The sequence below is a fragment of the Hyposmocoma kahamanoa genome, unplaced genomic scaffold, assembly GCF_003589595.1.
Source record: "Hyposmocoma kahamanoa isolate Upper Pololo Valley unplaced genomic scaffold, ASM358959v1 94, whole genome shotgun sequence".
In the NCBI taxonomy this organism is placed as follows: domain Eukaryota; kingdom Metazoa; phylum Arthropoda; class Insecta; order Lepidoptera; family Cosmopterigidae; genus Hyposmocoma; species Hyposmocoma kahamanoa.
In genome coordinates, this window is record NW_020654878.1 from 12,152,045 (window position 1) to 12,179,928 (window position 27,884).

The following is a 27,884-nucleotide window of genomic DNA, read 5'->3' on the forward strand; positions in this document are numbered from 1 at the left end:
TATAGTAAACTATAACAAAAGCCAAATCATATCTGCAAACTAAATACGCATCTAAATGTATCAGTGTCTTTTATTGAAAAAAATTTTTGTGGTTGTTGCATTAATCAACTTTTGTTCACATCTTTTCTTTATCAATAAGAAACCAGTCATTGTTTTAAAAAGGCTGAGTGTGCTCAAAGACAGATTTTAATTACAGTTCGCAATCGGAACACGTTCCAAACGGCTGTTACGGTAGTTAATATATACTGGATATTTTTGCGTTTGCCACAAAGGTCCCGTAACGAAGTGAAATAGCCAAATAAGAAGGTCTTAATGTCGCAGTTAGCTGAGAATTGTCCCTTGTGAATGCGGGGTCATTAGCGCTGTGTTATTGCGAGTTACCCTTAAGAACCGGCACCGGGCGCGCCAGTCACGTTTAATCTGAATTTTCCTTATACTGTACGTACTCCGCGTAACGCGTACGAAATTTTACAGCACGGTTTGCTTGTGCGGAATGAGATTACACAAACAAATACGAGAGCGTGCTCACGTTAGTCGATTAATAAACTCTTAGCTGTTTTCTTGATATTTTGATTCATATCTATAAAATATTTATTTTAGGGTATTTTTTACTAATACAAGCAGTATTATAGTAGGTATACATTTTGTAAATACCAGACAACTACATTATTACTTACGAGATGATTCCGCCAGTGGCTGAATTTAGAAAGGTAAGTCTTGTGTACTATGAAAATTACTTTATACTACTAGTAATTTTGTGACATTGTGTAAACGTGTTCTACTGTACGTCCGTTTATACTGCATATTATAACATACAAAAGTTTGCTTATCTGTTTCCGCTCGCTGTGGTCACAAGTTAACGATAACTGAAATATACGTTAAAAGTCCTCGTCAAAACGAATCATTTGAGACCTAACACAAGGTAGCTGCTTTTTTTGTAATATCAAGTGACGGGACGAACAAGTCGTGTACCTGATGGTAAGCTACACGCCTGTCCATAACAGTTGCAGTGCCACTCAGAGCTTTAAATCGCAATGATCTGAGGGGCACTGCCACTACGCTCGTCACCCTGAGACAAGTTGACAAGTCTCATGTGCTTGTAATTTTACCAGTACCCTTATCCTTCAAAACCGGAACACAGTAATGCTGACATTACTGCTTGGCGACAGAAATAGATAAGGTGGCAGTACTTCCCTGGACGAACTCTTTTACAAGGAGCTCTACTGCTACTGAATGCTGTACGCTGTTGAGGAGTTCCTTGCATCTGTCTGTTATTTTATTTTTATTGAAATTAGACCTTAATGTGCCAATCCTCCTTTTCAAAAAGAAGGATTGGCACATAGGTCTAATAAGATAGAATAATTTTTAACCTTTTAAGTTAAAAATTATTTCTATTGAGTTCTTGGGTTTTCGCTTTTTTTTCTACATAATATATTAATAATAGAGATGAATATGAATAAAATAGAAAAAGGTTTCTCGAAAAGTTGACGAAGCGATTCGTCATTAGCTCAATCAAATTATCACTGAATTATTCTTCCCGGAAGTCGTGAAGCCCTGTCTCGTTTTATATTATTCAGAAATGTCTAATTTAAAATATTAACAGATATTTTAAATTATTTTCATCCGTATTTGCCTACCTAATATTCACAATGAGCGTATACGTTCACACACTGGAAAAAAGGTCGTTAGTTTGGGCCAATAAATAAGTTAACCTTCGCAATTTGTTAAACGCACCTCACTTATCTACATTTTGCTTTTGAATTATAAAACGCTATTGCCTTGGACGAACCCCAGAAACAGCTCCGGATTTAGTTTAAAATATGCACGCCCAGTTCATACTAGATTCTTTAGATTTTACGTTCATAGAAACAAACTATTTTTCAGCTTACCTACCCATATACATCTACCTATATGCTTTTATATTAAAATAACGTCTATACTACATATATCTAATCACATATATGTAGTATAGACCTTATTTTAATATAAAAGCATATAGGTAATAGGTTGCAGTTAGAACTTACGAATAACCAATGAATTCCGATAAAAATATTTTATTTTATTGGTACAATTACAGACATCAGATACAACATAACACAAAAACATTCTCAAAAAGCATTATAAAACTGGGAATTGAGCTACTTGCTCTTATTGTACTATGGTTTTACTAACCAATATAAATGAATAATCCGAAATAAAATCTTTGAATGGAATTGAACATAATCATTAATTAAACTTTCGTTAGTATATTGCGAAAAGATTTTAATAAAACGTTTAGAGACGTAAGTAGATAAATGGGTATCTAGTAACGTCGCGTTCCCAAGGACCCAATTCCTCATTTTGTCCCTGTACGAGGGTCTTAAAATCCATCACGCACGGCGATCTTATTTAGATAAGTAGGACTAGCAGCTGTCGGAAGGCCACCCTGCTTAGTTCGCTTGACTGATTGCTGCTAATGAATGTCACACTCTAATCTTTCCCTTAAAGAGGATTCTTCGCAGGCCAGTTAGGTATTTGATAGTATTGCTGCTATCTTTATCGGTTACTATGCACGCACGGGTGCGAAAGGGAGATAGTATAGGTTTGAAAACGGTTTATGGCGTTTATTTAAAATTCGTAGTTTGATGTATATTCAATTAACAGATGTAGGTAGATGAATAGATATTTCTTTTTGTATATTTACTGTGTTCAGGATTCAGCACAATCGATAAAAAATATATTTTTGTCTTACAAACAACAAACTTACTTAAACTTAACAAAACGAGCTCTTTCTAGTCACAAATTAGCCTGTACATGGGAATGTTGTGTTTGGCGAATGTGATCTTATTAGCGAGTATCGTGTTTTGAGAATATGGTATCCTGAGAATGTAGCATATTGCGAGTATGATGATATTTTGTGGACATGATGTCTTGTGAATCTAATGTTTTGCGAAGATGATATTGTCTATATGATATTCAGCGACAGAGGGGTTTTAATCGGAGTTATATTAAAACTATATAAGATACATTTTAAAGCGACTTTACTTGTTAGATAGTGTCCACGAAACTTCATAGGTACATAATGTATGTACCTATGACGCATTATTAGCCAACGCATATTAGCAAGCATTAGCAAAAACGCTAACGTTAGCAAACGTTGGCAAACGTTAGCAAACGTAAGCTAACGTTAGCAAACGTAAGCAAACGTTAGCAATGGTTAGCAAACATTGGCAAACGTAAGCAAACGTGAACGTTTGAACGACTGCTCCTGAATTGTAGTCCCACTGCAGGCTGGTTCGGTAAACTAGTAACCTTGAAAAGTTTCAGCGTTGCCTTCCCAGTTTTTCTGTCTTAGGTATACAGCGCACAACCTCTCGTCGACAGCGTCAATAGTCTTTATTTGACAAGCCACTCTCATGAGTATTCAAGAATAACTCCTGTTTTCTGTCTGCCGCATGCCCAGCGAGTTGTGGCTCAAAATAACCACAGAGTGGGAACCCCACAACACACGACGGAGACACGGTTGACCTTGTTGTCGATGACGGGACGATTTGGACTCTTAAAGGACTGGTCAGATGTTGCCCAAAACCGGAATCAATGGAAAAAGAGGGAGAGGCCTTTGCCCAGCAGTGGGATAGAACAGGTTCATAATAATAACGATAACATAATTTAGGAGTAACTAAAATACGTTTGAAATAGACATAAGTGACACTTCGTTAGAAATTATTATATTACATATAAAGTATTCACTAAAAATGGATAATCAAAACATTCCCAATTCATTTACTGATTTCAGCGTAACTCCTATACTTTATCAGACTACAAAAATTTGACTGTGAAATTAACACGTTAATGAGATAAATTTCATAAGGCGGTTACTGTTCACAAAGTAACACAAAATAGTCGTTCATTATCATTTCATAATAATTATCGTATATTAAATACTATTAAATAAACCATTATTGTGACGCACGTACTTATTATTAGGTCATTTTTTTCGCGATACTTTAGCGTGAGCTTGATCCCATCGTTCTGTGTCCCATCAATTCCAAAAAAATCCAGTCAACTTTTACCAATAAGTCCCATACAGTTTGGTACAAGCTATTATGGAATGCGGTTGTTTTAGAAATTACAGGCACGTGGGACTCCACGCTCCTTAGATATTTGCGATTTAAAGTTCCGAGTGTCATTGCAACTGCTATGCACAGGCGTGTCGCTTACCACTTACCAAAAAAACGTGGGAAGTGATGCTTTGTAAAGGCGGTATAAATGGAATCCTTGTTGAACAATTCTACGTGTGGCCTCCAGCGACTCAAGTTTTCAACCGTAATAAACACAAAGCTTTAGCTATAGCAATAGCTGAGGTTGGCGCACTGTAGCCTTTTGTAGTTCTCAGCTGCTGTTATGGTAGAGTCTGCGCAATCCATGTTTACATAGGTCAGGTCACATCCTGTTTACCACATTCAGAACCTGCTCAGTTTCCAAGGACTGTCAGGGTCGAGGTAAGTAAGTAAGTAAATACTTTATTTCCTACACAAATTTGTAACAATTTAAATAAAGTAATAGTAATGCATATAGGAAAATTTGTAGAGGCTGGAGCTTAAACTAGGATACCCTGTGCTTTAGGTCCCCAGGACTCCACCTCCCAAATTTCTGAGCAATAAATCATTATGTCTATAGAAACAAATTACATAATAAAAAAGAAAAGAGAAAAGAAAAATAACAAAATAAAAATATGTGAGAGTGCGTGTGACGTATGAGTGCGTGAGTTGTGTGAGTGAGTGCGTGTGATGTGTGTGTGAGTGTAATGATAGGATAGCCAGTATTTTGGTACTAGTGAATGTTCGGTGAATGATATTGTTCAATCGTGCATATGAGGATGTTCGCCCAGCATCCATAATGCACGAGAAGCTATGGTGATCGAAATCGTCAACAGCATCATCACATGTGCATTAAGAAGACGAATGTATTGTCATTTGGCAGAGAGCAAGAGTTCTTCTTGAACACTCATGAGCGTCGCTCGTCAAAAAAAGACTATTGACGCTGTCGACGAGGTTGTGCGCTGTATGCCTAAGACAGAAAAACTGGGAAGGCTACGCTGGAACTTTTCCTGGTTACTAGTTTACCGAACCAGCCTGCAGTGGGACTAGAATTGAGGAGCAGTCGTTCAAAGGTCGAATTAGAATTTTGATTAGAGTGTCACGAGTGAGGTCGTTGAGCAGTGGAAAACTTAGTTAAATGTAGGGACGGATAAGCAGAATTGTATGATAAATAGGGACATGTGGCGTTTGATCTGGAAATTGCCATCTAATTTTTCAGTGAATTTAGTTATCTGATGGTTGTTTGAAAGCCGAAATGGAATTATTGAGGATGGATGCGCTCAAATTGCCAAGGATGTTTATATTGGGAACCAGGACATTGATTTTTTACATAATTTACATTTTACATTTTCCACGGACATGGCTGTAAACAACTCGCTTTTGATGAATTGTGCTCGAAGCGGATGGAAATGAAAAGCCGACTACGACAGAGAATTCGTAAACTAAAACATTCGACACACAAATGGAAACATAAAGTAAGGCTCAACTTACACGGGCGAAGAGTCGAAGCGTCGCGTCGCGACCTGTTTTTCAACCACATCGCCTGGAGACGCGAGCGCCGCGAAGCCGCTGCAACCAAGCGTCGACGCGGGTTGACGCTTGACTACATATTTGCATAACACAAATTTGTACCTTAATAATGGGAAACTAAAGATGAATATGCTATAGGCGAAAAACATGACGCGTCGCGACGCTACGACTCTGCGCCAGACTGTGTTGAGCCTAACGTTCAGGGTGTTTAACATATTGATATGACAACATACACACTGACGCATTGTAACGGAACGTTACAACGTTTTTAAATTAATTTTAGGATAAATCGTTTTTCAAATTTAACACTATTTAAAATTTAACACAATATTATCTTCAACAAATATATCCTATTTTTAAATAATAATTGATTATAAAACATTAAAACAATGATTTACCATAGAATAAGTTGGTTTCATCTATGGCAGCTTACGTTGCATTTTCGAATGATGTCGGAGACGCAGAGAGAGAGACGTAGAACACCGAAATCGGTGCCGGGCGCCTGTCGAGCTCAGACAGACAGCGTCAGAACGTCTTTAGAGCTAGCCCACGTTCGGCTCGGCCGCGCTCATTAAAAAATCCGTTAACGTATTTTGAAAAGTGCACAATTTTTTTTTTTAACAAAGATTATTGCTTCCCAATCACATTAAACGTACTTAAATAGTTGTGGAAGTGAAAGTTCCCGCTTTAGGGTAAGTTGAATGACACGCAAAACACTTGTAACGCTTTTATTTGCTAATTTCATGTTTTGTATTGTACCACATTGTACTATGTCGTTATTGCAGCTCCTTCTACGATTATATAGTGTGTGCGTTATTATTTATATTAATTGTATTTTTCACCAGACGTTGTTTTCTTTGGCTTATTTAGTTTTTATACTTTTCTAACAATAAGCAAAGGTCTCGGCCTTCAGCCTTATTACCTAAATTTTTTTTAAATCTATTTTTACATATTTTAAACTGCAACTCCGTTCTGGTCGCGCCACCGGCAATTGCTACTACGTAGGTGCTTCTCTACTTCTCTTTTGCCGTCGGTGGGCTTTCAGAACGGAGGCAAAAGGACTGTTACTATCAGTTGGTTGTCCATTGCAGGACTCACCTTCGGGATAATAATTACCTTCGGATTAAACTACCTTCGGGTTGGAAAGCTATCTTTGCTGAGCTTCCTTCGGGTTCATACACCTGGAGCTTGACTACGTCCGGACTAGGACGAAGTCAATTGCTGCTCGTCCTGTGGCCCTTTTTCTGCGCCGGCAAATATACAGGGGAGTACCATTCTTGGAAGCGGAAAACCTAAAGTCTTAAGGCACGTTACCACGACTCGTAGTAAATTTATGTACCATTATCTTATTTCAAAATTTAAATTTTAAATTGTAATTTTTTTAATATACCTAATTATAATTATTAATACAAAGATCGAACACTCAGAAAAAATTCCTTCGATCCGGCCGGATTCGAACCGACGTCTTCTAGCATACCGTGACAGACGCTATACCAACTAAGCCACGGAACGAACCAGCGGACCTCACGAATTTTTCTATGTGCTTGCGTCGTGTCTTTGTATTTGTTTTTTCAACGACTTTTTAGTCGTAGCGCCATCTATGAGAAATCTATGAAACATTTATCACCCAGTTAGTACCTTTACAGTTATCAGTGCTGGCGAGAGATGTCGCTATTCGCTGTATTTTAAATTTTTATTGAATTGATATTAAATTATTTTTTGTGAAATTACTCCACTAGTTCGTTATAATTATTAATACAAAGATCGAACACTCAGAAAAAATTCCTTCGATCCGGCCGGATTTGAACCGACGTCTTCTAGCATACCGTGGCTATACCAACTAAGCCACGGAACTGAGTGTTCGATCTTTGTATTAATAATTATAACAAACTAGTGGAGTAATTTCACAAAAAATAATTGAATATCAATTCAATAAAAATTTAATATACTTAATTAATTCAATTTTCGGATTTCTTTGTTTGATTTTTAACCCTCATAGGAAAAATACAACTAGGGTATCAAACCCGGTACAATATTACAAAAAGTTGTAATGTGTCGAATTTAAATTTTCTTTCTTGTTTTAATTTTTTTTGTTGACGAATTATTGTAGTAGTTTTTTTTAGTCGCGTAGAAAAGCTGCAGTGTGATGCAGAATGCTTCATCTCGCGACTGCTTGTTTATTTTGTGAATTGTTATTTTCACTATTCTGAAAACAAACAATGGATGCGAGTAGTGGGCCGGCTCTGGTAGTTTGTATTTACAATGCTTTTTTTATCACTGGAACATAAAAAATGGCAACCAACTGTCCGGAATATGCTATAATAAGCTGTGAATTTCTGTGAATCTTATCATGTAATGTGAATTTATTTTCAATTTAAATCTATTTAACTTATTTAATACAAAAACAATGTTGGTTGATTGTTATAGATTTCAATGGTATATTTTTAAAGTTTTTACAAAAATATTGCGATTTAAAAAGACACTTGTTATCATAATAATATAAAAATAAAAATTTTAAGCAAAGTTGTTAGAAAAAACTGTTTCATCCTTTTAAATTAACACATCTTAAAAATTCCTTTGAGCTGACGGGACTTGAACCTGAGTCTGTATGCCAATCTATCGCTAGTAAGCAGAACTTCCGAACTTCTCTATGCGTTTGTTATAGATCTTTATTTTTAGTTTTAACGGCTTTTTTACTGTAGCGCTACCTGTGAGAAATTTGAAAGTTTCTCTTCACCTTTACGCTATTAGAAGTTGACAAGAGATGTTGCTTATTGAATTGTATTATTGATTTTATTGAATACCATGATGTTTTACTACCATTAATTTATTTTTTTTGAAAAATTTCTTTACGTGTGTTCCAATCCATTTTGAACAAAAAGTAAACAACATTATTTGGTTAAAATTGTAAAGCAATCACTCAATAAATTGAATAAGTAACATTTTCACGTATATTTTGAAATTTTCGACTTGATATCATCATCACTTTTTACAACAATATTCATTTGAATAGCATCGTAAAATCGTATTTGAAAAATGGTAGTCCAAAAGTGAGGTTATTTTTCTTCTATACATCTGTCTTGTCTATGGTTGCATAGTGCTGTATGAAAAAAAAAACACTCGGTGCATTCAATAAAAGTTTTTGTAATCGATTAGTAAATCAAATATTTCAATCGCATTCGAACGAGTCTCTAGGGGTCGTATTCTAGAACTCTACTCAATGCTCAAGTCAGGATTTGAGTAAGGTTTAAACACTCGAAATCATACTCAAGTCCCTGCCATTATGGTCGTATTTCCAGTGCTTGTGTTTCCAGTGCAATCCTGACTTGAGCATTGAGTAGAGTTCTAGAATACGACCCTAAGTGTCTAGTCTACAAGAATTTGAAGGAGGATTTAAAATTAAGATTTCGGAAATTTTAAATATATTTTTTATTTATTTATTTATTTCAGGTTACAAAAGACCCATAAAACACATACCTTATAGACTAACATACATAAAAATATGATAAAAACAATTTATTTATTTACAAGTATGGACCGTGACGTGAGACGCAACGTGGGTGTCCGATAGCCGTCCTCGGAAACACTGGAACATGACACCCTTCGAACAAAAGTGGAGGACTTTTTCATGAAGGAGTATAAAGGTTATGTAAGGGAAACCGCTATTATGATCCAATTGAACAAATCGATTCATTAATTAATTAATCGATTTGTAGTTGGCATTACAATTGGCCATCACTAAACCGTCTATGGCCCGTCCATGTGACTTGTTTGTTTACATTTTGTTCAAAATGGATTGAAATCAAGTATAGTTTGTTATAATTACATATTAATACAAAGATTGAACATAAAGAAAAAATTCTTCGATTTGACACGAATGTAACCTGCGTTGTAACCTAATGTCAATCTAGGGCAACAAAGGAGTATCATGATAATAAAGCATCATGGTATTGAATAAAGTCAACATTAGGTATAGTTTAATGACGACTGACGACGACTACGGTCGAGTGGCATGCACACCGGTTTTCATGGTGTCGCCATCTCTGAGGTTCGATCCCAGGCCGGGGCAAAGAAGAGAGTAACTTTTCTATATTGCCTCGCATCTGGGTCTGTTACCGTCGTTGTTATCGATTTCCATAACACAAAACACAAGTGCTTTATTATAAAAAAAATAAAATAACGGTACTTACTTTGTGATCAGAGCAACGTATGCGATGTTCTCTAATATTGTTGTTGTCTAGTTTAGTTATTGTGGCTTTAAATGGCTAGCTCATTGTCAGTGTAGTAAACGCAATACTGTAGTCTTGAGAGCCATTTTCTTAACTTACTTATACGACGTGATATCAACGTTTTCCTTTATTTGGTTGAAATTACTTACCTCTACCTCGTTCACACTACAGATAAAATTTATTTAATTGATCAAATTCGTTGATTGTTTAGTAACGAATATTTATAATTCACAACTCATTATTTTTAAGTGCTACTAGTTGTTTTGAAGTTGATACTAACAGAATAATTACAGTTTCACTACGCCTGGTCAAAATTAGGTATGCAAACATTATGAAGACATAATTGTCTAATGTTAGTAATTATTAACCAGAAAACAAGTAAGTATAATTATATAAATAAAAAAAGTTTTTTAATCATCACACTATTGCATGCGGTGACAATGAATTGGGTTTTTAAGTAATAACAATGAAAATAAAATGTATCTAGATGTCAAAATAATTTAACAAAGCGAAAATAAATTATATAATGCTAATAAATTTCAAATATAACGACGACCGATCATTAGTGTTAAAACTTAATTATAAACAATTAAAAAAGAGAAGGTAACTGCCTCCGTGGCGGAACGGTTACCATGCTGGTCCAAGGTTCGATTCACGGGTCGGGAGAAATATTTGTATAGTCTACATTTATTTCTATCTTGAGTTTGGGTGTAATTCGTGGTTGTCTATGTGTGTCCATGGCACTCGCGACACAGGGTTTCCCTAGCGCGAGGCTATGTTGAGTGTGTGCGTTATTATTTAACATTAATTGCTATGTAAATGCAATAATTGTGATTGAAATGTTCAAAAAGACGGATGTGTCATAAGCGTCCGCATCGTAAATATTCGAAAACCATTCAAATGTAAGTTCTTGCAATCAGTCCGCGTCGAGTCGAACGTGACATTTGTAAATTTTTGTCAATTTTCAAGAAAAATGTCATCGTGTGTATGTATTTAGACAATACTTTAATTGCTATGTTAAAGTAAACAAAACACAAGGAATTACATACCACGCGTAAGTTAGTACATATTTATTAATAAATACCACTTACTAATTGTAGACACAGAAAGTAAATTATTTTTGTAGCGAGTGCGTTGAGAACGCATGCACTCCAGTCATAGAATATACATAAAATGTTGATCGGCAGACGACCATTGCAGGCAGTAAATAGCCATTAATTATCTGTTCTACATATGTCTTTATTTTCTCCATAATGTTACGTAGAAGATGGATGTTAATTAATAAATAAGTTAATCATAAAATAATTTCCGTAATGTATTTAAGGTAAAACTGCCAAAAAATCTTATTGCCTTTAAAACAGTATTGTTCTAAGGTAGAAGATTTTATAAGACTTGTAAATATTTTTTACGTCTGTTCAATAACAAAATAATTTTGTTTTCTTCTTCTTACCTATTTTTCGAAATGTTCGTTCTGTTCCACAAAATCATCCGCGGCAATGCATTTGAAGCGCGACAGATTTCAAACGTCGATTATTTTGAACGATATCTTGAATGAATGAATGAAATATTCTTTATGGCACATGAAATTACAGTTAAAATACAATACAATAACTTAGGTATAAAGATAATAAGATAATGTGCAACAGACACTCAGAATCTTAAATCGTAAAGATCTTAGGGGCACTGCGACTGCGTTCGTCACCCTGAGACATACGTTGACAAGTCCCATGTGCCTGTAATTTCACCAGCACCCTTTACTTTTCCAAACCGCAACGCAGTAATGCTCACATTACTGCTTGGCGGCAGAAATAGGTAAGGTGGCAATACTTCCCTGAACGAACTCCTTCACAAGGAGCTCTACTGCTGCTAAAATGGACCACAATATACTATTTACAGAGAGCTAGAATTAAACAAGCTAAATACATAGTTAAGTGTTTATTTACTAATTAATAATTGTATAAATTATCAAAATCAAGCTACGTACATAACATGGTTTGAAGTGATAATTATCATTGATAATTGTCCTCATAAATAGAGTTTGGTAATTTTGTAATGTATTATTGGTATTTGTAAAATCGCTTGGAACAACGAAATGCTACCGCTAACAATTTCATGCCATATATTTGTGTCAGAGACCAATTCAAACGTTCCAAATGTCAATTTCAAAAAATGTCACAAGTCAAATTGCATTTTCAAAAGTTTTCTTCATGTTTATTTACTGTTCTCACTGTTCGTCATTTTTAGTCAAAAATTAAAAAGACTAAACTATAAATCAGCATAGATAATTATCATGATAACATCGAGTATATAACTACTCGATGCATGATAATTATCTAAGAAAATCGAGAACTTGATAGTTTCGAATCCTCGTATGGTATTTCGGAATAAAGGGTTTGTAAATATCTAAATATATTATTATGTGAAAATTCGTCAACGGCATCTAATTAGCAGTATCTACCCGAGAAGTTGCAAGCGAATTGTAATTGATTCAACACTATCTTATTTGCTACAATGCAAAGGCAATCAGCACTCGCAACCCGTCGTCTGTCGTTGCAGTGTGTTAAAACAAACTTCGTGCAACGTCTCTAGTTCTCTGGTCCTATACCTTTAATTTGGGATCAGCAAATGAAAGGCGTCCGTTCGCAGTAGGCACATTTGATCCCTTTGGGAGTACTGTTAATTATTGGGTGCCGAGCCAGCACAACTGAAATCGCCGCGCCAAAATATCAGTTTACGTGAAGTTTCCGAAGCGTGTACGCTTAATTACGAATGCAAGGCATAAGTTAACGTCCATTAGAGGACTTTGCGGTGGTGTTTGTTAACAATTAAAATGAAGTTTCGGAGATCCACATTTATGCATGTGGTCTGTGATACTGGTGCTAATTAATATTTATTTCGTCTGCAGAAGAACTAATGTCATAAAGCATGACGCAAAAGCTGGACTTTTTCCGCAAATTAATGTTTAAAACGGTGCGGTTAAAAACTTAAAACGGGGCATATTAGTCCTTCATTAAAAAATTGAAAGCCTCAAAGCAGAGGCTTACCGTGAATAATAAATTACGCGGTTGCGCATGTAGCTGCAAGTAATTAGCTCGTAACTAATGAAAACCGCGTAATTACTGCACTCGGTGTTTGCATAATAGCTAATAAGCTTGATAGAACATTCGCGTGTAGCCCGCTTAAAATGCCTGCATTACTTACTAGTAACCTACTCGATACAGGTACGTACGCAGGGTGAATTAGAAAAATCAGATGGTTTAAACATGAATGTTGTATGTTTCTTACAATTTTTAAATTAATATCGACTGATATCCATAATGGTCATTAACAAAAAGCCTAGCAAAATCCACGTAAGCCTGCAGGTACCTGTTGTGTACTCTCATCCTGTGCCTCTCCCTTGACGAAAACAATAGAAGTTAGGCACGTACTTAAATACCTAGCACCGCGTCTGCCTAAAGCTCGTTCATTAACGCCGAGAAACAAGGAATGCTAAACGTTTAAAATTTTCAGGAAAGAAATATGTAGGAAGCGGTGCGCAGGCACGGCGGCGTAGCGTCTCAAAAGGCGGATTCGTCGGAATCTCGCCAGTTTAATTAGACGGTTTAATGAATGTCGGGGCACGTACGCTGTAAATGCGGCCCATTACCTGGTAATTCACGCTACGATAACAATGGGCGGGCGTGCCACCTTGGAGACAATCATCGCGACAAAGATTTCGCGCTTTTCTACGGAAATACCCACTTTGCACCAACTTCCCAGTTTTGAAAGGGGTTTTGCCGAGTTTTGAATTCGCACCTTTGATGCAATAAGGCCAAAATGACAACAGGCTTAAAAATCTCTACGAACGTAGTTAGTCGTTAATGTTTATGCTTTTTTTTTTAATGATAAGAAGTGACGGGACGAACAAGTCGTGCGCCTGGTTGTAAACAACGCGCCTGTCCATAACAGTTGAAGTGCCACACAGAGCTTTAAATCGCAAAGATCTTTTGCGAAGATCTGAGGTGCACTGCCACTGCGCCCGTTACCCTGAGACTTAAGTTGACAAGTCCCATGTGGCTGTAATTTCACTGCACCTTTATCAAAACAGGAACGCAGTAATGCTCACATGTCTGCTTGGAGGCAGAAATAGGTAAGGTGGCGGTACTTCCTTGGATGAACTCTTTCATAAGGAGCTCTACTGCTACTAAATAGAAGAGTTATAAAATTTCCCTTATACATAATTTCTGTCATGTAGTTCGTATTATTTTCATGTGATAAAAGCACTATTGACATTCGTCAAAAGTCTCAAGTGGCTATAATATACCATGAATATCAAGTTCTAATATAATTATAGTTAATGCTACTCTGTATATAAGAAAATTGAAAGAAGAAACTATAGTGGTATCTACGGAATAACTTTAAAATGCTACCTACAATCATGCTACATAAATTTTGTAAATATTTTATTTTAACAACATTATTTCTATTAATAAAGAAAATGAATTTATTTATAAAAGCAAATTAAAAATAAATAAAACACATTAATAATTCTAATAATTTATTTCAGTGCAAATGTAAATGTATATAATAACGTATTAAATTCGTATAGAGAGCTTTTATTTTGTCCTCAGTTCATTATTATTTTTTTAATTTACCCTTTGACCCAAATGTTACCTAGAAATGATTGCTATCTAGCAGTAAGGCCGATTATCTTTTCTTTTCCTTTTATTGTATTTGTCTGTTTGTGCATTAAAGAGTATTTGTTATTAATAATTACCCTGTGAGAGACTTATATGTAGATCACAAGTAGGTACACTAATTCGGTATTCAGTAATTTAAAAAATACTCTTAAGATATTTGCCACTTCCGTGAATATTGTGACTGTTATTCAAAACAAAAGTTTCCTAAAACGTCTAATGAGTACCAATAGACTGAGAAATAAAAGTTACTTGTATACATTACGATTTTATGAAGTTGAATATTAGAAAAAAGACTTCAAAGACGACAACAAATAAGAGTAGCGATTGTTGGAATTGTTCTTAATTTTTCTTTAAAAGCTTTTACATTTCCAGTTATTTATGCAAATCCAAAAGTCGGGAGCAATAACATAGGAAAAATATTGCTGGCGGCGACACGGGTCTCCATAAAATGGCATAAGCGGAGCAAACTTGAAACATAATTTAGCCGTTTGCTTCCACTCTCACTGTTCAGGCTCATCCTTGCTCAGCTAACTTTAGTATGGCGAATATTACCAAATGGCCTTAATCCTGCCATGCTTTTATCAGAATTACCCGAAATACGATTATAAAATACGATACTTGAGATAAATTGTAATTAGAATTTAATGGAATTTTCTTTCGAGCTTTTAATTTTCTGCAAGTATATTTTTTCTTTTGAATTAAAGTAGCATAACTTGAATATTTCGATGCCATAAAAAATACGAAACGGCGTCTGTGTACAGAGTTCATAATTTAACCGACATGGATCATTCTATATCTTTAAAACAAACAAAAAAAATGTTTTGAATTTTTGGAAAAACAGGGTCTTGAATTTTTACTTCAATGTGATGCTATGTTAAGAGGTTTCGGATAAATAAATCTTTGAAATTTTTATAAATTCCAAGTATTTCTTTTTTATGATACTAAGTAACGGGATGTGTTAATGCCGCCGTGAGCCTGGTGGTAAGCGACACGCCTGTCCATTGCAGTTGTAGTGCCACTCAAAACTTTAAATCGAAAAAGATCTCAGGGGCACTGCCACGGCGCCTGTCGCCCTGAGACAGAAGTTGACTAGTCCCATGTGCCTGTAATTTTACCAGCACTTTTTCCCATCAAAATCGGAACGCAGTAATGGTCACATTACTGCTTGGCGGCAGAAAAATTTAAGGTGGCAGTACTTCTCTGGATGAACTCTTTCACAAGGAGCTCTACTGCTACTAAGCTTATACAACGAATCACATAGTTACAAGAAACCATTGACGTCCCGCGGGTATTGTTAAATGTGACTAAACACTATGTTCACTGCAAACGATGTGCTTTTAAGAAATAGTCCCTGTTTATGTGTAAAGACTTATTATTTTTGTACTTGGAGACACGCTATCAGATTTTTAACACATTGTCATGTTTGATTTTTTTCCCAAATACGCAAATCTTATGCATTTAAAGTCGCGCCTATTCTATAATATGGCCACATCTGCAAATGACAACTTTTAGGACAGTGGTTTACAGAATCTATGAACGAAATTAGCGACTGAACAAACGTTACTAAAAGCACTATTGACGTGTGACCACATATTGCTTTATTACACCAAGGGCACGAAGCATGTTATTAACCATAATATTGCTGAATTCTTTATGATCACTTTTATGGCGTAGTAAGCGAGGCTAAATACTAATCAGAATAAAATATGACGATCCAATATGGATGCGCAAAAATAAGAATAGTTTAAAATTACAAGATTGTCATCTTACTACAGGGCGTTTCCTATTCCTTGGAGACGGTCCGCCACATTGGTTCAATGCGGGATGGGGATTTAGACACCTTTGGAAAGTTTGTTGGTTCGTACTAGTAAAACGTAGTTGATAGAAAACGGAATATATTTTAGTCAAACTACCTACTTAGGAATATTTTGTGATCTCCGAACTAGTTGGTAACTTTACGAGACTGTCTCGTCGTGATGACAGCGCCGCCTGTGCCGTGGTAGCGGTGGCGGAATTCGTCGCGTATCGTCGCTCAGCAGCAAAGAGTAGCGATCCTGCGGTGTCAACGTAAGGCGTGTGTCGCTTGCATCGGCGATGCTGAAGGTGCACAGAGCCCGTGTCGATCAGTGTGAACCATAAGTGTAGTCATTATTACAATAGTAGACAATGTAATGCATTATTCTTAAGCAATGTATAACTCATTATCGTACAACTGTTTAAACTCCTGTTGTTATACTGCTGTTGCGATTGCATCGCGCGAACAAGTGTAAATATGCAATGGCCGTGAACGAGAGATGGCGCTAATCAAATTATTGGATAATTTCTCATCTCTCATCTCTCAATAAAAATTTCTCTTTAGTCACTTTATAACAGTAGCAGATTTGATTTCATTGCGTTAACGCCATTATCCGCGATTGAACAGCAATAGTGTTTATACAATCAGTATTGCCGTGGTATTGCCAGGGTCCTTGAATCGAAATTGAAGCATTGGGTGTAATAACATAAAATCACGTAAAAGTGAGATTCGAGAAAATTGAAAATAAAGTTTTAATGTCTTGTATCTTTTTAATATGTAAAGTATGACTCTTATATACTTGATTTTATTATTTGTCCTATGATTTAGTCAAAAGATTTTAAAACAATCAGAGACATTTGAAAATATTTTTTTTCCTTGTATATGATAATACGATGTAGGGCGGATACGCCCTTGTTTCATATCTATGATTTCACCAAACCGGTAAATTAATGGGGCCTTTGTTTTACTATTGGTTTTTAAGGAAACAAATTGTGAAGCAATCTTATTTAAAAGTTACATTGATAAAAAATTAAACGTATTTTAATCATTCATTACATTGGCTGGATTTAAATGAATCAACAGAATCATCTTCACCCGGTCTCACTGGCCTCCTAGATGCTCCATCTTGAGGATGAAGTCGCTCGTTTCAGACATTTTTTATATTAAAAGAAGTTTTTACAAACTGCAAGTGGCAACGTGTCCGAAATTCAAACGCACATTCCATCCATGCGACAAGGGCGAAGCGCCACCTTCTAAATGAATGAAACTTACGTTACGTTACGTTACGTTTACATTTAGAAGGGAGATCGAAATGAGTTTTTGTCACAAGATATATACAGTGTTATAAATGTTTTGATGCATCAAAACGGGCTTAGGGTGCCGAACGCCCTTGTTGTTCCCAATGCTTCAATTGCATTTAGTCTCCGGAAAAGTTGTATTTTACAAGTTCGTTATTTTAACTAAAAAAATAAAAAATAAAAAGTAAGTACGTATGTCTAAATATCTTTTTTTCTAATTTAAACTATTTAGGATTCACAAAAAAAGGAAAAATCTAAGGAATGAACCATCTGGCATACCTACACAACATTCATTCGCTAGTATCGTCATGTTGTATGCAGAGCTACAAAACAGCGGAATAACAGGGTTTCTGACAACCCATTACAGCTTTTTTTAGTCGCATAACGGTAGAATTCATTATTGACAAAGAACCGTTTTTGCCATGTCTGGGGAACCAGCGCGCCAAGCGCGACGGATGTGTTTCTATGTTGTGGGACTGGCGCACTACTCACACGCATTCCAAGGGCTGTGGGACCTTCTTCCACATGCAGGTTTCATCATAATATTTTCCTGAACCGTTAGCAAAAGATATGAGTACTAAACATCGGTGCCTAACGGTTTACATTGTAGACGCTGGATGCGAAGGTCCCGGGTTCGATTCTCGGTAGGGCCAACTTTTCTAAATTTATGTGTTATTGAGATTTTTTATGTATATTAATTCTCTAAATTACTGATTTTCTAAATTCGTTCGGATCTGGATGTTCTGGGAAGTGCATTAGAATTCTATTGCTCTGGCAATCACAGTATAGGTATTTCACTAATTAGAGACCAGGCAATTATGTGGCTGTCTGGTATAGGTATATTCTTATTAACAAGATTTCAAATACATTCATAGATTTACATATCTAATTTAGAAATTAAAATCGTAGGTACATGCTGCCATATAGGTTCGAACAGCAGGTTTTAGCAGTAGTAGAGGTTGTTGTGAAAGAGTTCGACCAGGGAAATACTGCCACCTTACTTATTTCTGCCGCCTAGCAGTAATGTTAGCGTTATTGCGTTCCGGTTAAAAAAAAGGTAAAGATAAGGGTGCTGGTGAAATTACAGCAAATGGGACTTGTCAACTTATGTCTCAGGGTGATGGGTGCAGTGGCAGTCCCTCTCAGATCTTTGCGATTTAAAGCTCTGAGTGGCACTGCAACCGTTATGGACAGGCGAATATCTTACCATCAGTTCGTTCCGTCACTTGATATTATAAAAAAAATAACCGTTGACCTCTGCGTCGAAATGCTACCTTTCTCCCATTGGCTACTACCGCTCTGTCAATAAAATGTAAATAAATGCAAACAACAACAAAGAGTGCATTCCCTTTTATATTACGAAAACAGAAACAAATTCCAAGAACTAGTGTATGGCTTTAATAATATAAAACTGACGAATGTTATGTGATTATGGGTTAAATAATCACCTGCTATAAAGTTGTTGTTAGATAATTATACATGTTTGACTTGTTGTAATAAACGTCTTCAGAAGGCGTGTACACAGTAAACAGTAGAATAGCGTAAAATTTTATTATTTACCATGAGGCAAGAAAGTATTGGATATGGCTTTAGAAAACATCTATTAAGGTAACATAAAGTTAGCGAATTATAATAACAACTAATAATAATGACACATGGGAAACCCTGTATCGCGGGTGCCGTGGACAAATTCATACATGTTGCGAACGCAACTCAATTTTGTAGTAAAATTTAATATAACTTTCAAAGCATTAACTAAACTCTCGTCTAGGGCACATTACGTAGGCGCCTTTTTTTGAAACAAACAACTAACACCACATACATGTTATTTCTCCCCTACCACAATTTAACGAATTTTTTGTATGAACTCAAAAAGGTCAAAAAGGACGTTCTTTCGAATTGTACTGCTTTAAGAAACCACCACTGTTCAACGATTAATGGCACTACTCCCGTAAATTATTATTTATTTATTACCTATTGCCAATATATTACAGTCAACTTAAATCGTCTTTTAAATTTACGAGCTCGTCCGGATCCTCATCGTCTTCTACTTGGGTCTGGCGGCTACATATGGTCCTTCGAGCCGGCCACGTATAGCCAGCGTCGGCACCGTATCTAGCAACAAAGTGTCTAGTTTTTCTTGCTGATCAATGCCATGATCCTCGCGTCAGACCTGCAATACAACGCAACTTTGACGTTGACGATTTTCTCAGTGGCAGCGACTCCATTGACTCATAAGCAAAGGCGTTGTGAGTACTTTAGAGTCAGCAAAGTTTAATTTATGTAAATGGCAATCCAATTGCCCCGAATTATTAAAATCAAATTTTGTATTGAAAGAAGATAGCAGCAGGCTCTTAATCTTGACAGTACGTTAACCTGTAGAATGCTGGGCTTGTATTGGAATTCAAATTTAGATCATAAGTTGTTCTCTATAGACATCAAAATTCCTCAAAAAATTACAAAACGTAACATTTTATCAGTGATAAGTCAAGTAACTTAAGTATTTTGGGACTCGTCGGGCCATGCATAGTGGAAGCTAAATTTATTATACAAAAGCTTTGGCAAGAAAAATGTGAGTGGGACGACGAGGTTCCCGTAAACATCAAAAATGAATTTGTTTCTTTCGCAGTATCACTTTCAAATTTAAATGAACTTCGAATATATCGATGGATACTCAGCGACTCACCGTCAGTAATTCAATTACATGTTTTCACAGACGCGTCTGAACGAGCATATGGCATATCAGTCTATGTCAGGACAGTGTACGGAAATGGAGCAGTTTGCGTTCGTCTTATGGCCTCAAAGAACAAGGTGGCTCCTCTTAAGTCATCCACAATTCCTCGGCTTGAACTTTGAGGAACCTTGTTGGGTGCAAGACTCTGGACAAAGGTCGTAACATCATTGACCGTGAGTGTTAATCGTAGTTACTTTTGGTCGGATTCCATGATAGTGTTAGGCTGGCTCACAGATTCATCTAACCGTCTCAAGCAATTTGTTCGTAACCGTGTAAATGAGACACAAGAAAGCACGCGCGGACAGACGTGGCGTTACGTACCTTCTGAACTTAGCCCGGCAGATCTCGTGTCACGGGGGATGAAGGCTAATGACATCCGCACATCCACACTGGGGTGGATAGGTCCAGCTTTTCTTCAGCTAATACAAAGAAACTTGAAATGAAACACTGCCAGAAACTTCACTGCACATAAACACACACACAAACATAGATAATGTTAGCATATATTTATCGATTTTTACACAATTGCAAAAATAAAATTCAAAAAATCACGTCTAATTTAACTTACACAGAAATACAAACATGTAAAAATAAATTGCTACACTTAGCACAAAAGGAAATGTTTCCTGTTGCTTTCGTAAAGGAAACCCTTATCATCAAAAAGTCGATTGCTTTCGTTAACACCAGTTTTAGATTAACATAATTTAATGCGTGTCAGCGGTCGTCTTAAGAATTATTATTATAGTTATGACGTTAAGCACCCAATTTCACTGTGTGGCAAACATCATTTGACAAAATTAATTTTCGCTACACAACACATAGCTTTGTTGCACGCCCCACCCCACCTATTGCTTTCAAGCATACGGCAAACATTTTATCCTCTGGGTGGTAGGAACTTTGCTCGAAAAATAGTAGGCGATTGCATTCGATGCATTAGGCTTAAGGCTAAACCCTTTCAAATGATATTGGGCGACTTACCTACAGATCGAACACAATTAGAATACCCTTTTTTACACATATGGATGGATTACGCCGATTCAGTGCTGATAGCCTATCGTAAGGGTAGGGGTAGTATAACAATTAAATCATATATATTAATTTTTGTCTGTCTTTCAGTTAAAGGCTCTTCACCTGGAACTTGTCACGAGCTTAACCAAACAAGCTTTCTTGCTGCTCTCAGCCGGTTCATGCCTCGTCGGGGCAAGCCTCAAACTCTGTATTCTGACAATGGTACTACATTTTCCGGGGCTTCGAATGAGCTTGATAACTTTTAAAAAAATCACTGTAACTCCTTGCAATCAGGTATGGTTGAACAAAATATTAATTTCAAGTTTATTCCGGCTTATTCACTCATTTTGGGGGGCTGTGGGAGGCTGCCACTAAATGTGTAAAACATCACTTAAGACGAGTTCTCACTTTAACTTATTTGACTTACGAAGAGATGAACACATGCCTGATACAGATAAAAGGTATCCTTAATTCTAGACCCCTAAGACACTTATCTACTGATCCACCTGATCTCACCTACCTCTCACCCTCTCATTTCTTTATTAGACGCTCGCTTCTGTCAGTCCCACAACCATCACTGACTGAAGCAAATATTACACGATTCGAGAGGGTCCAAAGAATTGAAAAACTCAAGCAACATTTTTGGAATCGATTTGCTAATGAGTACATTACTCTCCTCCAGCAGAAGATGAAATGGCATTCGTCAGCAGACAACTTGCAGATCGGCACATTGGTTCTCATCATAGAACGCGGGCTTCTACCGCTTCTGTGGCTGCTTGGGCGAGTCGTGAGGCTGTATCCGGGTAAGGATAACGTCGCCAAAGTCGCCGATATTCGTGCCAAGAAAGGCGTTTTTAGGAGAGCATACAACAACCTCTGTCCACTTCTTATAGCTTGCCCATAATAATTATGTATAAAGCATTATTTCGTTTTTTCATTTGTTATGTTGAGTACACTCAACGCCCGGGAATATGTTGCGAACGCAATTGAATTTTGTAGTAAAATTTAATATAACTTTCAAAGCGCTCGCCAGAGGCACACACGTAGGTGCCTTTTTTGAACCAATCAACTAACACCACGTACATGTTAATTCACCTCTACCACAATATAACGAATTTTTTGTATGAACTCAAAAAGATCAAAAAGGACGTCCACTTTCGAATTGTACTTCTTTAAGAAACCACCAGTGTTTAACGATTAATGGCCCCCATAAACCAATAACCTATTGCCAATACATTACAGTCAACTCAAATCGTCTTTTAATTTTACGAGCTCGTCGGGATCCTCATCATCTTCTACTTGGGTCTCACGGCTACAATACACAACCACAAATTATAAACTCACGAGAGAAATAAATGTAGACCAAAGAAATATTTCTACCCTGCCCGGGAATCGTACCCGGCATGGCAACAAATACAAATAAGTACTTCCAAAAATAGATTACCACCAAACCTTTTTTCTCTTTTAAATAACCTGTGAGAACGGCTTACTTAAAAGCGCTTCATTTTTGCAAATGAAAAGTAGAAAATATAAAACAAATATAGTTAACGAACAGCGTTCGTAGAAAAGGGCTACCTCACACCCTCTCGGAATTTTTTCGTTTTGACAGCTACCCCCCGAAAGCAAGGAGTCATTTAATGCTTTGAAGCTAAATAAAGACCCCAATTCTCTTTCACGTTTTATTTCCGCAAACTTTAATATTGAAATGTTTAATTTTTGCTGTGTGGGTTGAGTTACTTCTTGTTAAGGTATTTTAGTATCATTTAAACGTACTATACAATTAATTTATTTTCACAAACAACAACAAACAGGTTTGGTTGACAAAACAAAAAGGTTTGTTTGAAAAAACAAATATACGCGATTTAAATCCGGTAAAACAGTTTCATTTCCTATGTGCAACAATCGCGAAAACCTAAGAACTCGATATAATTTATTTTTTTCAAATTAATAATAATAATAATTTATTTCCAATCACTATGCCATTGACCTTAAGACCGCTCTGTAAAAGTTACGTACTATTTGTTAAGCCTATGAGAGAGCGAAACCGGTACTAGTATACCAATGTGCTACAGTATTCCGATCTCCGGACTTATCTATAAATAGATGAAATGTGTAAATGTAATAATAGTACAATAATAAAAACATAATAATAAAAGGAAAAGAAAAAATATACTTAAAGCGTAATATAAACAAAAACTATAGACAGAAACTATAGTACTTTTATTTTCATTTAAGCATTTTTTCAAAATACTTTTGAACAAAAGTTTAGCTTTCTAATTCTGTAATTCCGATACCTACTCTGCAATTGTGATATTATTTATAGCTCTCAGACGGGGTGTCAGATTGCACCAATGTGTAATTATATGATAACAAAATGATGGCAGTATCGTCGATGTAATGAAAATTATAAATAAGACACTGAAACTTTTGAAAGCCTATTTTGATTTCAACTCTGGTCACACTAACTCGGGTTTCCTTTCACATAAAAATAAAATACCATGAATAGAAACAAAGTTTCTTTGGAGACAATGGACAAGAAATTATCCTTTATTAGCTTAGCACCTCATCTAAAAAATTTGCACGTTTGTGGGATTTATCAATTAAATCCTCATTCACCGAAGCTTCATAAACTTTTTCATAGTATCTATATGAAAATAATTCTGATCCTTCTTTTACTCTTCATGGTGCAACAGATTTTGAAAATATACCAAGTAAACTTTTTTTTAAAGCTTTTAATTGCAAATTAGAAGAAATATCATTAAGAAACATTACTAAAAAATATAAAGTTTAATCATCTTTTAGGTGCGCAACGACGCAAACAAAGTCATGAATACTATGTTTTTATTATTGACACATTCTGATAGTATTTACAAACAGATGATACTGTGGATTAAAGCTGACAAAATCGAAGAAATTCTTGAAATTATGAAAGGTGGAGTTTCTATACATTACAGTATATTATAAAACATTTATAAATAATGACTACTAACTACAAAAGTAGCGTTAATAAGTGTTAGCAGAATGGAATTTAAAAAGATATCGTTATAATGTTAACGTAAAAATTCAAGTTCTGAGTTCTGGGTCACTATAGTAAAAATTTAATTTCATGCATTCAATTTTTACGTTCTTATCGATGACATACTAATGTATATATATCATCGATACGATAAGAAGAAGAACGTAAAAATTGCATGAAATTAAAGTTTTGATGTTATAGTTGTCTGTATGAGTAAAAAATGGGTTATTTTTACCTGTATGTCTTTCAGGTCCGATATTTAACCAAGACTCGACGCATCACCAGGAGCACCTCTCTCAAACCGTGATGCAGGCCCGATTGCTCCTGCGGGCATTCAACAACGCCGCTCTCTCTACCTGTCTCCTCTGGGTCCTCTACCCGGTTATATTGTATGCACAAGGCAAGTCCGTTGAATTTGCGATATGGTTGCCCTTTGACGCTAACACGAGCCCGAAGTGAGTTTATATTTGATATTTCCTAACGTATTACTTACAGTATATGAGTGAGTTTCTAGTACAATATCTGTTCCGTATCTAGTTAGATTTTAATACACCCAGTTGGTTGTAAAATATCTTATTATTATAAGATAATTATAACATGCTATTTAATACTGCTACGTATAATAATTCGTCAAGGATAATCTTGAAGAGTAATGCTATATTTTATTTATTTATTTAATATTCACACATAATAAAATAGGTATTCACACTTACTAAAACACGGAAACCCGTGAGAGGTTTAAAATGTAGCTAAATATCTGTAAAAAATTATACTTTTAAATACTAATGTTTCAGTCCTACGACGTAGACGCCGCTACGCCGTAATAATTTTCGCCACAAGCTGTAAACGTATAGTACTTTGTTTATTTACATTTTATACTTTGTTTCCCAGCTTCTATATAGTAGTGATCTACGTATGGATACAGACGTCATGGGTTGCTTTCAGTAATACCACAATGGACGCTTTTATATCGTTCTTTCTAGCTCAGTGCAAAACGCAACTGTCTATTCTCAGGTGAACTTTAAAACATTCTGTATATTCCTTTATATTCGTATGAGAAGTAAACGTACATCTCAGGGACTTAGGGATTATACATAAAATACGCAGTAAAATTTTGCCTGTGTTCTTTTCATACATGTGCAATGTAGAAGTTTTATTAAGTTTAAAGTGTAATAAAACAATTTATTTCTCTCATTACCTTTTAATATTAATTTCCACGTGTACTGTATCTATAAGTTTAGTTAAGTATCGTATTTCAATAAAAGCATCTTATTGGAGTACTCAATTTTCAGACTGGAGCTAGAAAATGTAGCTGAAAAAAGCAAAGAGGAAGCATCACGTTTATCAAGGCCTTTATCGGTAGTGCTTCAGGAGCGGTTCACTAGGATAATGATATATTACGATGAAATTATTAAGTAAGCCATGTCTAGAAGTTTTAGCTAACTAGTGATAACTTCTTCTCATAAGTTACTGTAGGGATAAACACGACATAACTAGTTTTATCGAGTTATTTGTTACATGATTTAGTTAAGTACATAGTACGAGTATTTACAAATGATTTATCCTCGTAAACAACCAATGTTTTTTTTAACGCACGCACTCATAGCCCCGCACTAAGGAAACCCTATATCGTGGGTGCCATGGGTACAGACATAGACATATAGTACAAACTGAAGAGATAAATATATGTAGACCATACAAATATTTCTCCTGGTCCGGGAATTCTGCGTGGCAGTCCAGCATAGTAATCGTTCGGTCATGGAGGCAGTCAATGTTTGTTATAAGACAGCGAGGGCAAATGTTATAAGCCTATAAAGGTTTTAAGCGTATTTTTCTTCTAAGGTGAAGCTGAATATTACTTATAATAATTTTTAACCTCCAAATGAGTTAACTTGGCTGTTTTAGTATCTTTTCTGTAATGCAGGGAGAGTGTAGCGATTGTAAAGATAACAAACAAATTTTAATTAAATTATATGTACAAAAAGATGTCTACGTAAACTCCTTTTGAAGGGACTGGCCAGATGTTGCTCAAGATCGAGAGCAATTGTAAAAGAAGGGAGAGGCCTTTGCCCAGCAGTGGGACAAAACGCCCTTAAAAAATATACAAAATATAATACCAAGGGCTACCTTGCCCAACCTATCAGCATAGGGGCATGCTGCCAGCATCTTGGGCACCTTACTGAGGGGACCCTGTTTCATTCCTATAATTTAATCCTAGTATTTAGTATTTAAGCTTTTATTATACATTGCCTGTATATTTTAACTTTTTGTCTAATAAATTTGTTCATTCAAATACAATATCCTTTTTAGGTTTCATGGAAAAGTACAAGAAGTTTTTGGTGGAGTTATTTTCTACCTATTTTTTGTAAGCGGATGGATTATTTGTACAACTGCATATAGAACGGTCAACGTAAGTATTTATTTGTATTAACATTAAGTAAAACATTAAATTTATAATGATTTTAAGCAGCTAAATAATGCGTGAATACAAGGGTGACTGAGTTATTAAACTGGCTATTTTTTGAGATATTTTACAGATAAACCCAGCTTCAATGGAGTTCGTTTCGATGATAATGTACATGTGCTGTGTTTTAACTGAATTAATCCTGTACTGTTATTTTGGAAACGAAGTAAATTTTGAGGTAAATAGTTTCTTTCTGCCTGCCTATTATCTACCGGTTATAGTTTCACTGATAGGTCTCTTAGGATGGTAGAATATGCTCTCCTATTTAGTACTTTTTAATTCATTCAATAAACAAATTTGTAGCTCCTAGTGTTAGTTCATCACAGGAATTGTCAATCACAGGAGTCACATCGATAAATTATTTGCACAGAGTGCCACCTGATATAACAAACATAAAGAGTTACGAGTGCAGTAGTCGGAAATTTAAACGAAGTGCAAGAATTTCTAATTACGATACAAATCGACAAGTCGAAGCTTCTATAAGTAAAAGCACAACCACAGACAACTTAACAGATACATCACTCTCATACAAAATTGAAAAAAGCACGCGGTCAGAGAGGTGAAAATAACGTTGCAGTCGTGCGGAACTGAATACGCTAGGATTGTACAAGGATTGTAATGTAATTGAAAAACTTGCCTTGTGTGTGAAGTCCCCAGCCAGAATTGGGCTTGCGTGGCGGAGTACGGCCTAAGTTCTATTCTTAGAGGACGCTTGTGCCCTGCAATGGGAGGATGATGATGATTTAATATTTAAATCACTGAGAATCATTCATTTTACATCCATTCACTAAACAATAATTACGCAATTGCGACCTTGCGACGATTTTTCTTACGAAACGTGCCGTGCGACAATTCAGATGTGCGTGCAACACCCTCTGAACGCTTGCACTGCCGGCGACAAGTGGTAGGCACATATAGCGTAACCTCAGGCGAGTGACGGAACCCTGACACAATGAACAAAATTTTCAAGATTAATATTATATGTATTTCATTATTCGACTCGACCAAAGTCAAAGTCAAAGTCAAAGTCAAAGTCAAAGATTATTTATTCC

The 27,884-nt window shown here is 35.9% G+C and overlaps 1 protein-coding gene across 1 annotated transcript in view; it reads left to right on the forward strand.

The window, feature by feature from the left end:
• Positions 1-23,880: 23,880 nt before the first annotated feature.
• LOC113238010 (odorant receptor Or1-like) overlaps positions 23,881-27,884 on the forward strand; it is a 24,378-nt gene continuing 20,374 nt past the window's right edge. Inside the window, exons 1-7 of the mRNA XM_026474727.1 lie at positions 23,881-24,063; positions 24,155-24,284; positions 24,619-24,823; positions 25,260-25,382; positions 25,661-25,783; positions 26,679-26,778; positions 26,906-27,010. Of these exons, the coding sequence (XP_026330512.1) occupies positions 23,881-24,063; positions 24,155-24,284; positions 24,619-24,823; positions 25,260-25,382; positions 25,661-25,783; positions 26,679-26,778; positions 26,906-27,010 (969 nt within the window). The remainder of the gene's footprint in view (positions 24,064-24,154; positions 24,285-24,618; positions 24,824-25,259; positions 25,383-25,660; positions 25,784-26,678; positions 26,779-26,905; positions 27,011-27,884) is intronic.